Source organism: Dendrobates tinctorius, unplaced genomic scaffold (genome assembly GCF_039654945.1).
Source record: "Dendrobates tinctorius isolate UK_male_01 unplaced genomic scaffold, ASM3965494v1 ptg000138l, whole genome shotgun sequence".
NCBI classification, from domain to species: domain Eukaryota; kingdom Metazoa; phylum Chordata; class Amphibia; order Anura; family Dendrobatidae; genus Dendrobates; species Dendrobates tinctorius.
Window position 1 is genome coordinate 23,056,833 of NW_027361806.1, and position 16,763 is coordinate 23,073,595.

At 46.1% G+C, this 16,763-nt stretch overlaps 1 protein-coding gene across 11 annotated transcripts in view; it reads left to right on the forward strand.

Annotated features, from left to right (window-relative positions):
* NEXN (nexilin F-actin binding protein) overlaps positions 1–16,763 on the forward strand; it is a 60,031-nt gene that overhangs the window by 15,805 nt on the left and 27,463 nt on the right. For all 11 annotated transcript variants that reach the window (XM_073544837.1, XM_073544836.1, XM_073544839.1 and 8 more), the window contains exon 2: positions 14,074–14,157. In XM_073544837.1, coding sequence (XP_073400938.1) covers positions 14,131–14,157 — 27 coding nt within the window. In that variant the 5' untranslated portion in view covers positions 14,074–14,130. The remainder of the gene's footprint in view (positions 1–14,073; positions 14,158–16,763) is intronic.

Here is a 16,763-nt window from a genome sequence, read left to right on the forward strand (position 1 = left end):
GTTTTTATAAAGCTGGGATATTTGCATTACCCGGCCTTTCCTAATGAGGATGGTGAACAAGCCATAGCGCTAACAGGCTAATTAAGCTCTGAAACCTTGGTCACAGTTATCTGGGCACACAAATCTCCAAGGGTGCATTGTCCCATTATCCTTTTTGTAATTTTTAAAAAGTAAAAGATGAAAATATAAAACCGTATACACTCGAGTATAAGCCGACTCGAGTATAAGCCGACTGGAGTATAACCCGAGGCACCTAATTTTACCACAAAAAACTGTGAAAACGTATTGATTTGAGTATAATCCGGGTATGCATGGTCCCCTCATCCCTATCTTTGTATGCATGGCCCCCATCAGAAAAATATTAAAAAAATAAACCATCCCTGCGCTCCCTTGCAGCATCTTGTTCTGGTGCCAGCAGCTGCAGCAGCAGGGCGATCACGTATGCCCGCTATTTAAGGGAAAGAATATTTACTGCCCTCCATGCCTATAGGTGTGGAGGGAAGTGAATATTCATTCACTTAAGTAGCGGGCATACGTGATCTCCCGGTAGCTACAAGAAGCCGGCGGCTGCGACTACCGTGCTCTCTATTGAAGACAAATGAATAATCACTGCCAGCGAAATGAATATTAATTTCTCTTTAGCAGCGGGCACAGACTTTAGCCGCAGCAGCCGGCTCCTGCCTCCAGTGACCCGCTGTTCCGCCGCTGGCGCTCCCCCTCCGTCTTCTGGGATCGTGACTCGAGTATAAGCCGAGGGGGGGCTTTTTCAGCACAAAAAAAAATGTGCTTGAAAACTTGGCTCATACTCCAGTATATACGGTATATAATTTTTTTTGCCTAAGATACAAAGGAATGTGTCATCTGTAACTTTAGGCTTTTTAGAGATCATTTCTTCTTCAACTTGCTTAACTGTTCACACTAACAGTAATTTTGACCAGGGGTGCCCAAACTTTTACATGCCACTGTACATTAGAGTTATTTTTAAACATGCCCTGTGACTTGTGCAGAGGGAGAGGGAATACTTGAGCTATGACATTATCCATGACATTATATACATATAATTATATTATATAAATATACATATAATTAATTATATGACATTATATACATCTACTCCCTGTACATTTGGAGTACAACAAATATATACCATATGCATTTGTGTAATTTATATCCTGGCCGCTGCATTCACACACATCCACCGCCCTGGCATTAACTCTCCACACTCCATCCATATTGGCCCCTCGCTTCTTTCCTCTCCTATGTATAGCACTCACGCTCTTTTCACATTGTTAAATTGCACAGATCCAGGCAGTCCCACCATTCAACACCAGAGACGCTCTCACAAATCACTTAACCATCTGCTCACTCTTTCTATCCTCCTTCTCCTAGTCGCAGGAGACATTGCTCCCAACCCTGGTCCCCCATGTTATAGAAAGTCAAACCCACCCACTGCTACACTCAGAAACCCCTCTAATCTTATTAATTTTCCCTGCATGCCATCTGTCTCTCTTAATTGTGCACTTTGGAATTCTCGCTCAGTGTGTAACAAACTCTCCTTCATTCATGACTTCTTCCTTTCTAATTCTCTTAACCTCCTGGCTCTTACTGAAACCTGGATCCAGCAGTCAGATACTACCGCTGCTGCTGCTCTTTCATACGGGGGGCTACACTTCTCTCATACCCCAAGATCAGACAATAGAGCTGGTGGAGGCGTTGGTCTGCTCCTATCACCAAAATGTACCTTTCAGGTTATCCCTCAAGTACCCTCACTTGTCTTCCCTTCTTTTGAGGTCCATGCCGTCAGACTCTACACCCCCTTCTCCATGCGAGTGGCGGTGGTGTATCGTCCTCCCGGCCCCTCCCATCAGTTCCTGGATCATTTTGCCACTTGGCTTCCACATTTTCTCTCCTGTGACATCCCTACCCTCATCATGGTAGATTTCAACATCCCCATTGCTCTTCCCCTCTCCCCATCTGCTACTCACCTTTTATCTCTAACCTCCTCATTTGGCCTTTCGCAGCTTACTAATTCTCCAACGCATGAAGACGGAAACTCCCTCGACTTGGTCTTCTCTCGGCTTTGTGCAGTGGATGATTTTGCAAACTCCCCTCTCCCGCTCTCTGACCACAATCTTCTTTCATTCTCTATACAGAACTGCCAGGCTGCTCAGGTCACCCCCACTGTCCAGACTTATAGAAACATACAGGCCATTAACACCCAGAAACTTCTGAAGAACTTGCAGTCTTCATTGGCCCCTATCTCCTCCCTCTCATGTCCTGATTCTGCATTGAAGCATTACAATGAAACACTTCAAAGTGCCCTGGATGAATTTGCACCCCCTATAAATAGAACACCACAACACAGACGGCGACAACCCTGGCACACGGTGCAAACACGTTTCCTGCAGCGGTGCTCCAGTTGCGCCGAACGTCTGTGGAGAAAATCCAATCTACACGAAGATTTCATCCATTTTAAGTTTATGCTTAGAACATACAACACTGCCCTTCACCTCTCCAAACAAACCTATTTCACCACCCTCATCACCTCACTGTCCAATAAACCGAAACGTCTCTTTGACACTTTTCATTCTCTACTCAATCCAAGAGTACAGGCCCCAACCACGGAGCTCCGAGCTGACGATCTGGCCAATTACTTCAAAGAAAAAATTGACCAGATCCGACAGGAAATTATCTCCAAATCCCCTCATACCATGCACTGTCCTCCCTCCCCCACTGCATCTAACTCACTCTCTGATTTTGAACCAGTCACAGAAGAAGAAGTAAGCAGGCTCCTTGCATCTTCTCGCCCAACTACTTGCACCAGTGACCCATTTCCGTCACATCTCCTCCAGTCCCTTTACCCTGCTGTCACACCTCACCTAACTAAAATATTTAACCTCTCTCTCTCTTCTGGTATTTTTCCCTCCTCATTTAAGCATGCCATCATACATCCACTACTTAAAAAACCATCCCTCGGCCAAAACTGTGCCGCTAACTATAGACCTGTCTCTAATCTTCCCTTCATCTCTAAACTCCTGGAACGCCTGGTCCACTCCCGTCTTATCCGCTATCTCTCAGAAAACTCTGTTCACGACGCTCTCCAATCCGGTTTCCGCTCTTTACACTCCACTGAAACTGCCCTCACTAAAGTCTCTAATGATCTGCTAACAGCTAAATCAAATGGTCATTACTCCATGCTAATTCTCTTGGATCTCTCTGCAGCATTCGACACTGTGGATCATCAGCTCCTCCTCACTATGCTCCATTCCATTGGCCTCAAGGACACCGTTCTCTCCTGGTTCTCCTCCTATCTCTCCGACCGCTCCTTTACTGTTTCTTTTGCCGGTTCCTCCTCCTCTCACCTTCCCCTTACTGTTGGGGTTCCTCAAGGATCGGTTCTAGGCCCCCTCCTCTTCTCCTTGTACACTGCCCCTATTGGTCAAACAATCAGTAGATTTGGTTTCCAGTACCATCTCTATGCTGATGACACCCAATTATACGCTTCTTCTCCTGACATCACGCCAGCCTTTCTAGAAAACACTGGCGATTGTCTAAACGCTGTGTCTAATATCATGTCCTCACTATATCTGAAACTGAACCTGTCAAAGACTGAACTCCTGGTGTTTCCTCCCTCTACTAATGTACCTATACCCGACATTGCTATTTCTGTGTGTGGTTCCACTATTACTCCCCAGCAACATGCCCGCTGTCTTGGGGTCATACTTGACTCTGAGCTTTCCTTTGTCCCCCACATTCGATCACTGGCTCGCTCTTGTCATCTGCACCTCAAAAACATTTCTAGAATTCGACCTTTTCTTACTTTTGACTCTGCAAAAACTCTTACTGTTTCTCTTATTCATTCTCGTCTCGACTATTGTAACTCTCTTCTAATCGGTCTCCCTCTTACCAAACACTCCCCTCTCCAATCTGTCTTGAATGCTGCAGCCAAGATCATATTCCTCGCCAATCGTTACACCGATGCCTCTACCTTGTGCCAGTCATTACACTGGCTACCCATCCACTCCAGAATTCAGTATAAACTTATTACCCTCACCCACAAAGCCCTCCATGGCTCAGCACCACCCTACATCTCCTCCCTTGTTTCAGTATACCACCCTACCCGCGCCCTCCGTTCTGCTGATGACCTGAGGTTAGTATCCTCAATAGTCAGAACCTCCCACTCCCGTCTCCAAGACTTTACACGTGCGGCGCCAATTCTTTGGAATGCACTTCCCAGGTCAATACGATTAGTCCCCAATCCCCACAATTTTAAGCGTGTCCTGAAAACGCATTTATTCAGACTGGCCTATCGCCTCAACACATTAACCTAACCTATCCATGTGTGGCAGAGCCAAAAGTTTTACCATAACCAGGTTCCCAGCATCATGTTCCCACATGCTTTATGCATCCATTAGCCCTCTGTGTCTATACTGTTACACACTTAACATTATGGCTGGTCCATACAATCAGAGCAACTGTTACCACCCACCTTTCGTGTCTCCCTCTTTCCCCATAGACTGTAAGCTTGCGAGCAGGGCCCTCACTCCTCTTGTTATTTGTTATAATCTACTGTATGTGATTATTGTTATGCTGTAATGTCTATTGTCTGTACAAATCCCCTCTGAAATGTAAAGTGCTGCGGAATATGTCGGCGCTATAAAACTAAAATTTATTATTATTATTATTATCCATGGGAGAATGTTGTGGGCATGCTCTGTGACCTGTGCAGAGGTCACTGTACAGTGAGGAAGAAGAGATGAGTTGTGATTTTCTCCATGGGAGAATGTTGTGGGCATGCTAGACTAGAAGAGGTACTATATGCAAAGAAGCACAGAGCAACCCTCTGTAGACAGCTGTTTTGTGGTTTTCACCCCTCATGAATACACAGCAGGCTAGTGTTTCGCCTTAGAAAAGCTCATTAAAGAGACTCACTCAGGATAGAGAATTTTTTTTCCCAAGGCCCTGCTCTTTACTGATGAGGGTCAAAAACCCTGAAACAACGTCCACAGATTTGTTTCTGGTTCGGCTTGTCTGAGTTACTTTGCATATACCCCCCCTCCATGGAGTTTTGGCTTCAAAATAAGTAATGCATGGACTTTATGCTATTAATAATTGTGCAGTTGAGTTTCGTTAAAAATATTGCACCCTTTGCTTCTTCATCTGCAGTTTATGGGTCTGTAAAAGCCAATCAACTGATCACATGTTCAAATCCCCCAAGAGGACTAAAAAATAAAGCAAAAAGTAATAATCTTAAAAATATATATATAAAAAAGTCTAAAATTCAAATCAACCCTTTACGTCATTTATAAAGGACATAAAAAAATAAACATTTGTTATCGCTGCGCCCGTAAAAGTCCGATCTATAAGTATATGTCCAATTATATAAACTGTACGGTTGAAATGGTACCGACAGGTCACTGCACAACCACAAGCCCTCACACAGCTGCGTCAACATAAAAACGTTCTGCATTTCAGTAAATAGCCACACAAACCACTTCTTTCCAGGACGTCCACCTGACAGCACTATGGGAGGACGTCCTCCTCCTCCTTACAGGGACAGGAAAGCACACGAGAGGTTAAAAGGCCATGTCCCACCCCCTTTCCCTCAGTGTTTTTCCTGTCCCTGCACGGAGGGACACGCGAGAGCTTACCGGAGGGACCCAGGGGATCGTGCGGCCGGTCCAATCCTTCCCCTGTCAAGAGGTCCCGGGGCCGAAACTTCCCGGTGGGGAGTCCCTCGGCTCCAAAGGCCAGGAGCAGGACGGCGCTCCTGGAGGGAGCCGTTCCTCCCGGTGGGGGGGCTCTCGGCTCCAGGACGGGTCGGCTCCCCGCAGGCGGCTGGCCATGCGGGCACCGACAGAAGTGGGGCGGCGGGCCGAGTACCCGCAGGACGTCGCCGACGCTGGGCAGTGGAGGCCGGAGCCATAGCAGGAACGGCTCCCTGCACGCGCCGAGCGCGGTCGCGCGCAGATGCCCGGCAGGAAGTGGAGGCGCGGCTTACCAGAGTCACATCCGGTGACGTCAGACGCCGGTTTCAAATCCAGGGCGCGCGCGCTCCTGGACCAAAGCGTTCTCCAGAGTCGTCACAGGTGGTTCCAGGCTGTGTGACTGCATCGGACGCCAGGGAATGGAAGGCAACACTGCATCTGGTGGAGGGGTAAGTGCGCATAGCGCAGACCACCCTCCCCACCCGTCCCCACAGCCCAGATCTGATGAGGTGCCCCTTATATTATCAGGAAAAGGGAACCCCGGCTGAGTCCCCCTCGGGGAAGGACCCGGCGAAAGCCACCGCCAAATCAGTCAGATGTCCGGTGTGCAGAGTAAAGCTGCCAGACACCTATAGCAAGACCCTATGCGGTCCCTGTACCTCCAGAGTCATAGGCGAGGAACAGCCATCTCTGCTTTCCGAAATGAGGTCGCTGATAAGGGAAGAGATTCAGGCCTCTACGTCCCGGCGTCGATCCCCCAGCCCTGGGCCAGGTCGCAAGCGTCCGAGGTGGGAACCAGTCCCAGTATCAGAGGCGAGCCCTAGCGAGGAATCCGATTTCCGGAACTCAGATCAGGAGGAAGAAGGCGAGATCCTGGGGGATAGTCAGGAACAGAACAGAAAGTACCTATTCAGACTGGAGGATACGGACGAGCTGGTACACGCGGTCAGAAATACCATGCAGATGGAAGAAGTCCCTAAGCCACAGTCCAGACAGGACTTAATGTTTGGAGGACTGGTGTCCCGCAAACAGGTGGTGTTCCCTGTGAGCGAGCACATCAAAGCAATGATCCAGGAGGAGTGGAAGGAAGCAGAGCGTCGGTTGACACTCTCCCGAAGCTTTAAAAATAGACTGCCCTTCGATCCCGAGGAAACTCGGGCGTGGGAAGAAGTCCCTAAGATCGACGTCCCGGTTGCCAAGGTTACGAAGAAATCGGCTATCCCAGCCGAGGACTCATCCGGTCTTCGAGACCCAATGGATAGAAAGGCGGACGTCTTGTTAAAAAGAACATGGGAGACGTCGGCGGCCCTGATTAGAGCCAACATAGCAGCCACCTCGGTGGCCAGGTCTATGTTCCTGTGGTTGGGGCAGTTGGAGGAAAACCTAACCAACAAGACCCCGAGGTCAGAGATACTAGCATCTCTTCCTCTTTTGAAATCAGCCACGGCGTTCCTGTCGGATACGTCGGCGGAATCAGTTAGGTTTGCGGCCAGAAACAGCTCCCTCTCTAATGCGGCCCGGAGAGCAGTCTGGCTTAGATCCTGGTCGGGGGATAACCCTTCTAAGGCCAAGTTATGTGCCATCCCTTTCTCGGGTCTGAGGGTGTTTGGTCCAGCCCTGGATAATATCCTTGAGCTGGTGTCTGATAAGAATAAGGGATTTCCGGAAGAAAAGCCCAGGCGGTCCCAGTCCTTTCGGAGAGGCTCCTTCTTCAGAGGACAGTCAGAGTTTAGGGGCCGGGCGAGGTCTAATAGAAGCTCCTACAGAGGCTCCTTCAGCCAAAGTGGGAAGAACAGAGGTCCCCCATTTGCATCGACATCTAGGTCGAGGAGACAATGACGCCATAGGCATTGGGGGGAGACTTCGCCACTTTGCAGCAAACTGGTCGCGAGTCACCAACAATCAGTGGGTCCTCAGAACCATCAGCGAAGGTTACAGGATAGAGCTCTATTCTCCTCCCCCCGACAGATATATTGCCCCCACTGTCGTCCAGGAGGACTCCGCAATGTGGTCGGATCTTCAGGACATGTTAGACTCAGGGGTCATAATACCAGTTTCACCATCAGAAAGAGGAAAAGGTCACTACTCTTCCCTGTTTGCAATTACAAAGAAATCCGGCGAGGCCCGCACCATCATAAACCTGAAGCCACTAAATGCTTGGGTCAGATACAGGAGGTTCCGGATGGAATCAATCCGATCCGCAATTCCTCTGATAGACAGGGACGCAGTTATGTGCACCCTAGACCTAAAAAAGGCATATTATCAGGTTCCTATTCATCCCTCATCCCAAAGCCTACTAAGGTTCGCGATCAGTTCACTAGCCCGGACCTGCCATTTCCAGTTCCAGGGTCTTCCATTCGGGCTGGCCTCAGCTCCCAGGATCTTTACAAAGCTGGTGGTAGAGGTGGTGGCCTACCTGAGAGATCAGGGTATTGTGATTGTGCCGTACCTGGACGACTTCTTACTGGTGGCAAGATCCAAAGAAGCGCTCATCCGAGACAGGATCCGAACAACTACTGTGATGGAGTTCCTGGGCTGGGTGATCAACTGGGAGAAGTCGGACCTCACACCAAACACCAGAAAGGTATTCCTGGGAGTCCTCCTAGACTCAGCCGACAGAATATCCTGGCTACCCGAGCAGAAGCAGAAGTCCATTCAGGCCAGAACCAGAGGTCTGTTGAAGCGTCAATGCTCCATAAGGGAAGCAATGGAGGTCCTGGGCCTCATGACGGCCTGCATCCAGTGTGTCCGTTGGGCCCAATTCCACTCGCGGTTGTTACAAAGAGAAATTCTCGCGAGGTGGGACAGGAGTCAGGCGTCGCTAGACAAACCCCTAAGACTCTCAGGACGAGTAAAGGAGTCCCTTCGCTGGTGGTTACAGGCCAGGAACCTTCAGGTGGGCGTGCATTGGACAACCTCTCCATACGTGGTAGTCACCACAGACGCAAGTGCGTGGGGATGGGGAGCCCACATAGAAGGGAAGATCTTCCAGGGGAAGTGGCCAGCAAGCATCAAGGCCAGATCCTCCAATTTCAAGGAACTCTTCGCGGTCTGGGAAGCGTTGCGGAGAAACCGGTCGGTACTAAAGAGTCGTCATGTTCGCATTTTATCCGACAATACAACGACAGTGGCATTCCTGAAACACCAAGGAGGAACCAGGCATCAACCACTACAGGCACTGACGGAAAAGATATTCACGTGGGCAGAACGGACAGTTCGATCCGTGACCGCGGTACATCTAGAGGGTTCCCAAAACGAAGTGGCGGACTACCTGAGCAGACAACAGATCCACCCGACAGAGTGGGAATTGAACATAGAGATCTTCAACCAGCTTTGTCAGCGCTGGGGGAACCCCAGTATAGATCTCTTCGCAAGCCGCAAGAACTCGAAGGTTCCCAGATTCTACTCCCTAAATCCGATGGACCATCCAGAGGGCGTAGACGCCCTGAGTCAGACTTGGGGAGAATCCCTCTCTTATGCGTTCCCACCACTGGCCCTCATACCGGCAGTGCTCAGAAAGATACGCGAGGACCACGCAAGAGTGATATTGATAGTGCCATACTGGCCGAGGAGAAGCTGGTTTTCCCTTCTGGGAGCCATGGCAGTAGAAGATCCAGTCGAGCTGCCCTTGTGGGAGAACATCATCCACCAGGGCCCGATCCACCACCCGGACCCAGCAAGACTCCATCTATCGGCTTGGATCCTGAGAGGGACATCCTGAAGGCAAAAGGATTGTCGGAGCAGGTCATATCCACCCTACAGGCCAGCAGGAAGCCGGTGACGTCGGCAATTTATCGGAAGATATGGAAGAGATTCTGTTTGGAGGGTGGCAGGTCCGGGCTCGTGGCAGGTACCCCGGATCTCCCTAACATACTAGGGTTCCTGCAGGCAGGTTTTAATAAAGGCCTCAGGCCCAGTACTCTAAAAGTCCAGGTTTCAGCTTTGAGCGCCTTCTATGATTATCAGTTAGCTGCACATCCCTGGGTGATAAGGTTTATAAAAGCCACACAGCGCCTGCGCCCCACGATTAGGCAGCTCACCCCGCCATGGGACCTGGGCCTGGTACTTCGGTTCCTCTGCTCGGACACTTTCGCCCTTAGTGAGAAGATAGCCATCCCTGCTCTCACTCGTAAAACGGCCTTTCTAGTAGCCATTACCACGGCCAAAAGAATAGGGGAGATCCAGGCCCTATCCACTAAGGATCCATACCTCCAGATAAGAGAGGATAGTATAATCCTAAGGTTAGACCCGGCATTTACCCCGAAGGTAGCCTCTACAAGAAATCTGAACCAGGAGGTAGTGTTACCCTCTTTCTGCGATAATCCCCGAAATGAGAAGGAGCGGCGGCTCCACTCGCTAGACGTGAGGCGCGCAGTTATAGAATACCTAGAGGCCACCAATAGTTGGCGTATCGACCCGAACCTGTTCGTTCTCTTTGGTGGTAGGAATAAAGGGAAGAAGGCCTCTAAGGCGTCCATAGCGCGTTGGATTACCTCAGTAATCTCGGACGCTTACCAGGCTGAAGGCGCCAGCCCGCCTGATTCCTTAAAAGCCCACTCTACAAGGGCGGTATCGGCCTCATGGGCAGAGCGGGCGGGGGCGTCAGTTGATCAAATTTGTCGAGCGGCAACCTGGGCTAGTCTTAATACATTCTGCAAACTAGATGTGTTAGCTGGCCAACAAACCGCATTCGGGAGAAAAGTTCTCCAAGCAGTAATCCCACCCTGAGGAGGTGCTTTGGTACTCTCCATAGTGCTGTCAGGTGGACGTCCTGGAAAATAGGTATTAGACCTACCGGTAATGATGTTTCCAGGAGTCCATCCTGACAGCACGGGTAGTTCCCTCCCTGTTATGTTATACTATGTTGTATTATGTTATGTCATATGCTGTAATATGATTGTTTCATTAAACCGTTACTAGCATCATCCACCTTGTGGTACTTGTCAAATCACTGAGGGAAAGGGGGTGGGACATGGCCTTTTAACCTCTCGTGTGCTTTCCTGTCCCTGTAAGGAGGAGGAGGACGTCCTCCCATAGTGCTGTCAGGATGGACTCCTGGAAACATCATTACCGGTAGGTCTAATACCTATTTTTTTTTTTTTTTTTTTTTTTTTTTATAGATTTCTGAATTTTCTTTCACCATGTAAGTAAAATAAAGAATCCTATAAGTTTGGTATCCCCGTAATTGTACTGACCTGGAAAATCAGATTACTGGATCATTCTTACTGCAGATAGAATGCCGCAACAATCAAACAACAATAGCGGAACTGTGTTGTTGTTTTTTCACCATTTCAATGCATTTTATTTTTTTCTTTCTGCGCATTATATGGTAAAATGAATGTTGTTTTCTAAACTACAACTTGTCCCGCAAAAAAAAATATAAGCCCTCTACTGGAATTACATAACCTTAATGGAGGTTTCTCACACTATTTATGGCCTACCTCATTTAATAGATTCAAATATAACAGTATCAAAAACCCTTATACCAACATAGCCCCCAGATTATGGCACAAAGCCAATAAAAACAAAAATCTAATTCCAAACGTATGCCAAATCACTCCTATTTTGCTTCTGATCCCCAACAGATACAGGACACTCAACAAAATAAATTCTTGTCCTCAATCTCCCACATAGACATGCCAATAGATTCCTTTGTCCATAAGAACAAGTGTAAGAACAAAGAAAAAAATTCACTCTCTTACGAAAAACCTGCGTCTGAACGACGCTGAAATAGAGTTACTGCAAGAGGAAATCAAACTTAATCTCCCTAATATCTCTGCTCCACAACCAATCCCGCCATTCCTTAAACTGTTTATAAACACAAAAGGTAACGGGAAAATAATAGCTAAAATCAATAGAAATGTATCCAAAACAGATGATATTCCAGACTTTATTAAAAAATGGGAATTAGAGCTAAACAAAAAAATTTCCACACTGAGGAAATATACACAATATTTAAAAATACTCATTGACTAGCTTCTTCCTTGAAATTTCAAGAACTCAATTATAATATTATCTCAAGATGGTACAGAACTCCGGATATACTAAGTAAAATGAACAGTTCTATCTCTCCTCTATGCTGGAGATGCAACGGAGAAAGAGGTACCCCAACACATATTTGGCTAGAGTACTCAAAAATCCAACAATTTTGGGTAAATAATAAAGCATTTATTAAAAACCCTGTACAATCCTATTATTTCCTCATGTCTATACCTTCATTGGAAAGACTGCACACTCAAACCTCTTATTCAGCATTATCATTTTAAGCAGGACACACTGAAACCCTTAGGCTGTGTGCCCACGATGCGATTTTGCTGCGATTTTCGGTGCGAAAACGCTGCGAAAACATTTAAAAATCTTGTACAGAACGCCCCCCATGCATTCCTATGGCATTCCGCACATGCTGTGCTAAATCGCAGCATGCTCATTCTTTTTGTGTGGAATCGCAAAGAATTGCTGCGGTTCCGCACCCATAGGAATGCATGAGAACCGCTTATTTCCCGCATGTGGCTATGCCCACCATGCGCGAAGTTAAGCGTCTCATGTGCGGTTGATACCCACGGTGTGGAGGAGAGGAGACTGTCCTCCAGGCCCTGGGTACCATACCCCTGTAAAAAAAAGAATAAAAAATCGGGGTATATTTACCTTCCGACGTCCCGCGCTGCATTCCCGGGCCACAGCGTTCCCAGTAATGCCTTGCGGCAAGGTCCTGTGATGACGTAGTCTCGCGTGACTCTAGCGGTCTCGTGAGATCGCTATAGCAACGCGAGACCAACGTCATCACAGGTCTCGCAAGGCAACTGGGAACGCTGAGGCTGGGAATGCAGCGCGGGACGTCGGAAGGTAAATATACCCGATATTTTTTATTATTTTTTACATTCTATTTTTTACTATTGAGGCCGCATAGGCGGCCTCAATAGTAAAAAGCTGGTCACACTTGTCAAACACTATGTTTGACGAGTGTGACCAACCTGCCAATCACTTTCCAAGCGATGCTTCAAATCGCTTGGAAAGTGCTTGAATATTGCAAGCAAAAATCGCGATCATAATCGCGGTAAAATCTCGCTGAAAAAACTGCGCGATTTCTGGGAAGGAGTCCGGTTTTCAGTGTCCGGATTTAAATGCTACGTGGGCACATAGCCTTAACCCCACCCTCCAACTTCCCCCAAGTGTCAACCCTCTCTACCTCTATACTCTCCCTTAGTTAGTGAACTTTGTTTATTTTCTTAATACATTTGGCCATGCATTTAGTAACTTGTTCTACATGACATGGAAAAGATGCTATGTATTCTTTCTGTTATGTTTTTTCCTGTTTGTTAAAAATTTCTTAAATAAAGAAATTATATAAAAAAAATATAACCCTCGCCCGGCGATGTGGTTGGAAAAATAGAGAAGTTATGGCTCTCGGAAGACTAGGCGGAAAAAGACCCAAAATATGCACAATTGGGCAGCACACAGTTTTTGCGGATCGCGCCAATAATTGCTGCCAGTTTGCGAGCTTCGCACGGCGCTCTCTGTGAAGCAGCCATGAGTTCACGCTGCATCTTTAGTACTTTTTCCGCTGTCACTTGTGACTTTTCTCTCCTATCTCTTCGTTAACTTGCTTCCAACTGATGAGGAGCCGAGTGCAAAACTTCAAAAGGAATAAAGGGATATTAAACAGCAGACGCCCCATGAATGTGCAGAGTGCCGCTCACTTCATTCTGCTTTTATACAAATATGATATTTCTACAATTAATAAAACGACTTCATACAAACACCGAAAACTAGAAACCAGCCGTGTGCACCACCACCACATGGTCACGTGGAAATACTCTCAATATTTTGGGATTTTTAGGAACTGTTTTTGTGGCTTGGCGATTTTTCAGGAGGCCAAAGGGGATGGGCTACGACTTTGTAGTATATATTCTGGTAGAGGAGGGAATGATGGAGCCGCCTACATACCGCACATCTCATCCAGGAGTGATCTGACAAGTTAAGAATCCACATCTCCTCTTTATATAGGAGACCACTTGCCTCCATCTGTATCACACGCTTAAGAAATTATTTGCAAAATGATAATATTGCTTATTTATTTCATAATTAAATGTCCAGTGATAGGGAAATTTCTTTTATTTATATGGATGTGGGCTAAAAATTATTTTTGCAATTGGGTTTTATTTAGAATTTTGCACCGTTTGCCTTCTGTAGCCGCTGTGCTGCACTATTGCAGGCTGCAGAATGAGATAACTGAGTGTCCATCAGTGAGCTCGTCTCATGGGAAATATTTTTTGGGGTTAAAATACATGCATTTAAATAGAAAATAAAACTTTTAAAGTTTAAAAGAGATTTCTAAAAAAGCATTAATATCAATTTATGATTTTAGGTCGAATATTAAAGTAACCTAATTTACGGGGGGAACGCCCGGGAAGGGAAAATAATCATGAATGACGTGGCCCAAAAGACTGAGGTAGGTACTTACCGTGTGTAATAGGTGTTGCAGCTGTAGCAGGTCCTAGGAAGCCATTGGATGTCCATGTTGTGTGACGCATGTCGCCGTGCAGGTCGAGCCTGATTGTGGCCATACAAGCTCCATGGAAACTTTTTCTAGAGCGACTTTTCAAGTTTGTCAATTTCCCTAAATTAAGGGGCAACTAAACATTTAAGATTTTTATACTGGAGTCCTTTTTCCGTAGTCTTGATTGTTGGGGGTGCCAGTCTCAAGACCCTCCACCAATCACTGATAGCAATGCAGAGAAATGGTCAGACTATTTTCAGACGCGAGCAGAGAGGTGTATGGATGTGAAGACTTTCTAAAGAGCCCAAACGGAGCTCTGCCCCTATTTGGGGATTTGCCTAATACTTCTGTCTCTCGGTTTAAGCAAAGCTGGTGGTCTCTGGACCTAGACACTAATCGATCAACAGGGAGTAGGCATGGACTATAACCCATCAAAAAATGTTTCAAAGTTTAGCTTGTAGAAATCTAGGGCACCTGATAAAAAAATGGAAAGTTTTGCATTAAATTCAGGGTATAAGAAACCGTAGAGATTTGCAATTCTAGGAACCCGGGTGACTGTGTGACCAAATCATAGCTCTATAGAAGTGAACAATGGTTGCTGGTATTTAGCCACTTCCCCATAATGTGAGGAAGGAACTATCGCAACGTAGCAAGTGATAGAAGAATTCGCAGTATCGCTGAGGCTCATTTCACATTTGTAGGTCTGCCGCCGATTTATGATATAAGAGTTGCCCATACACACTATGTCTCTCTGAGTTTTCTCCATCTACAGTTATGTAAATACAAACTATCTATCTATTCTATTATTTCTAAACACTGTTTCTCTGTGATTACTTTGTATCTCCGTTCATACTGCACCCACATACACAAATGATACACCATTTGAAAGGTCAACTTGCCCCCTTCAGCAAGAGAACAGCCAAACAAACCACACATCCACAGTTTTATCACACAATACAGTTTAAACATTAATTTTCATAAACCTGCAGTAAGGAAAAATGACCTGCAGGTGGCACCACAGTGCCCCAAAGCACACTACCACAAAGCTGCTTACAGACATCACAAACAAATCCAAACATTTGCCTTGGGGGCTTTCCACCTTGCTCAAGTGCTTGCCCAGCCTATTTCAGGCACACTGGAGGATTGCACACTTCACTGCAGGTGAGGCACATATGCAAACACATTTGAATACATGCACTGCTTTTTCGGTGATTACTTCGACCCTCACACACAAATGGTGAGTCACATATGCAAACAACATTTGTAAACATGCACTGCTTTTTCGGTGATTACTTTGCCCTCCACACACACACGATACACCATTTGAAAGGTAAACTTGCTCCCTTCAGCAAGAAAAGAGCCAAACAAACCACACATCCACTATTTTATCACTAAATACAGTTTAAACATTCATTTTCATAATCCTGCAGAAAGACACAATGACCTGCAGGTGGCACCTCAGCCAGAAAACATTTTTTGGCTTCTGTATATCAAACCAATTGATTGCATCACCAATCTACATATATAAATACCTGTCTGTGTTCATCAGCTCATGAAATACATTTATATTTGACCAGCTTGCTTTTTCTGAAATTGCCTGTGCCCCCGACAACCAATGTGCGAAAATTTCGCACGGGCCAAGCTAGTTTTTTTTTAATTCTTTTTTTCCAACTATCTTATATTTATACAGACAGGAAACTTCATCGGTTTTAGATCTGTTGAAATGTTCTGCTTAATGTTTCAATATGTCTCCCATTGGGAATAAAGAAGAAAAAAAGTGTTTTTCATGATTCCCTTTTATTTGTATTTTTTGGGCCCAAAAATGTGGTCAACTAAGTTTTTTTCTTTTTCTATATCCAAAAAATCCCCCACCATAACGTAAATCTGACTAAACATAGTAAAAAGATTTTTTTTGCCCGTTTTAAGTTATGGGTACGCCGACATTTATATCTGAATACATTTTTTTTTTTTGCAATTTAGGCATCTACGTTCAGCCGAATGTGCTATAAGTGTGAACTGAGGCTCAGTAAATGAATTTTTAAACCACAACTTTTAAATGTGAACTTGATTGTCCTCTAAACTTCCGTGCAGAGATGCTGCTTTGCTGTATTCTGTCTTTAGGATCTGCAGCCAATTTCTCTAAATTACTGCTGTAAATTACTAACGGACCTGGTGTAAATGCCGCTGTTCTCCTGAATCCGGCGATGTTTTTCTTTTGTTTCTCCTACTCTCCGTTCATGAGATATGGTCCTCTCTTCTCTGTACACAAATCTAGTCTTGTTTTCCAAGTGGGTGTGGTCTTAATATCTTCTTAATGGGTGTCTACTTGATGGCCACACCCCCTTGTAACAAGACTACATTTATATACAGGAAAGAATAAGCAATATTTTTGGAATAGGGAGGAGCTAGTCTCCAGACCTTAATCCCATAGAAAACCTATGGAGTTGAAGCTCCGAGTTGCCAAGCGACAGCCTCAATATCTTAATGATTTAGAGATGATCTGCAAAGACGAGTGGAGCAAAATTCCTCCTGACATGTGCGCAAACCTCATCATCAAT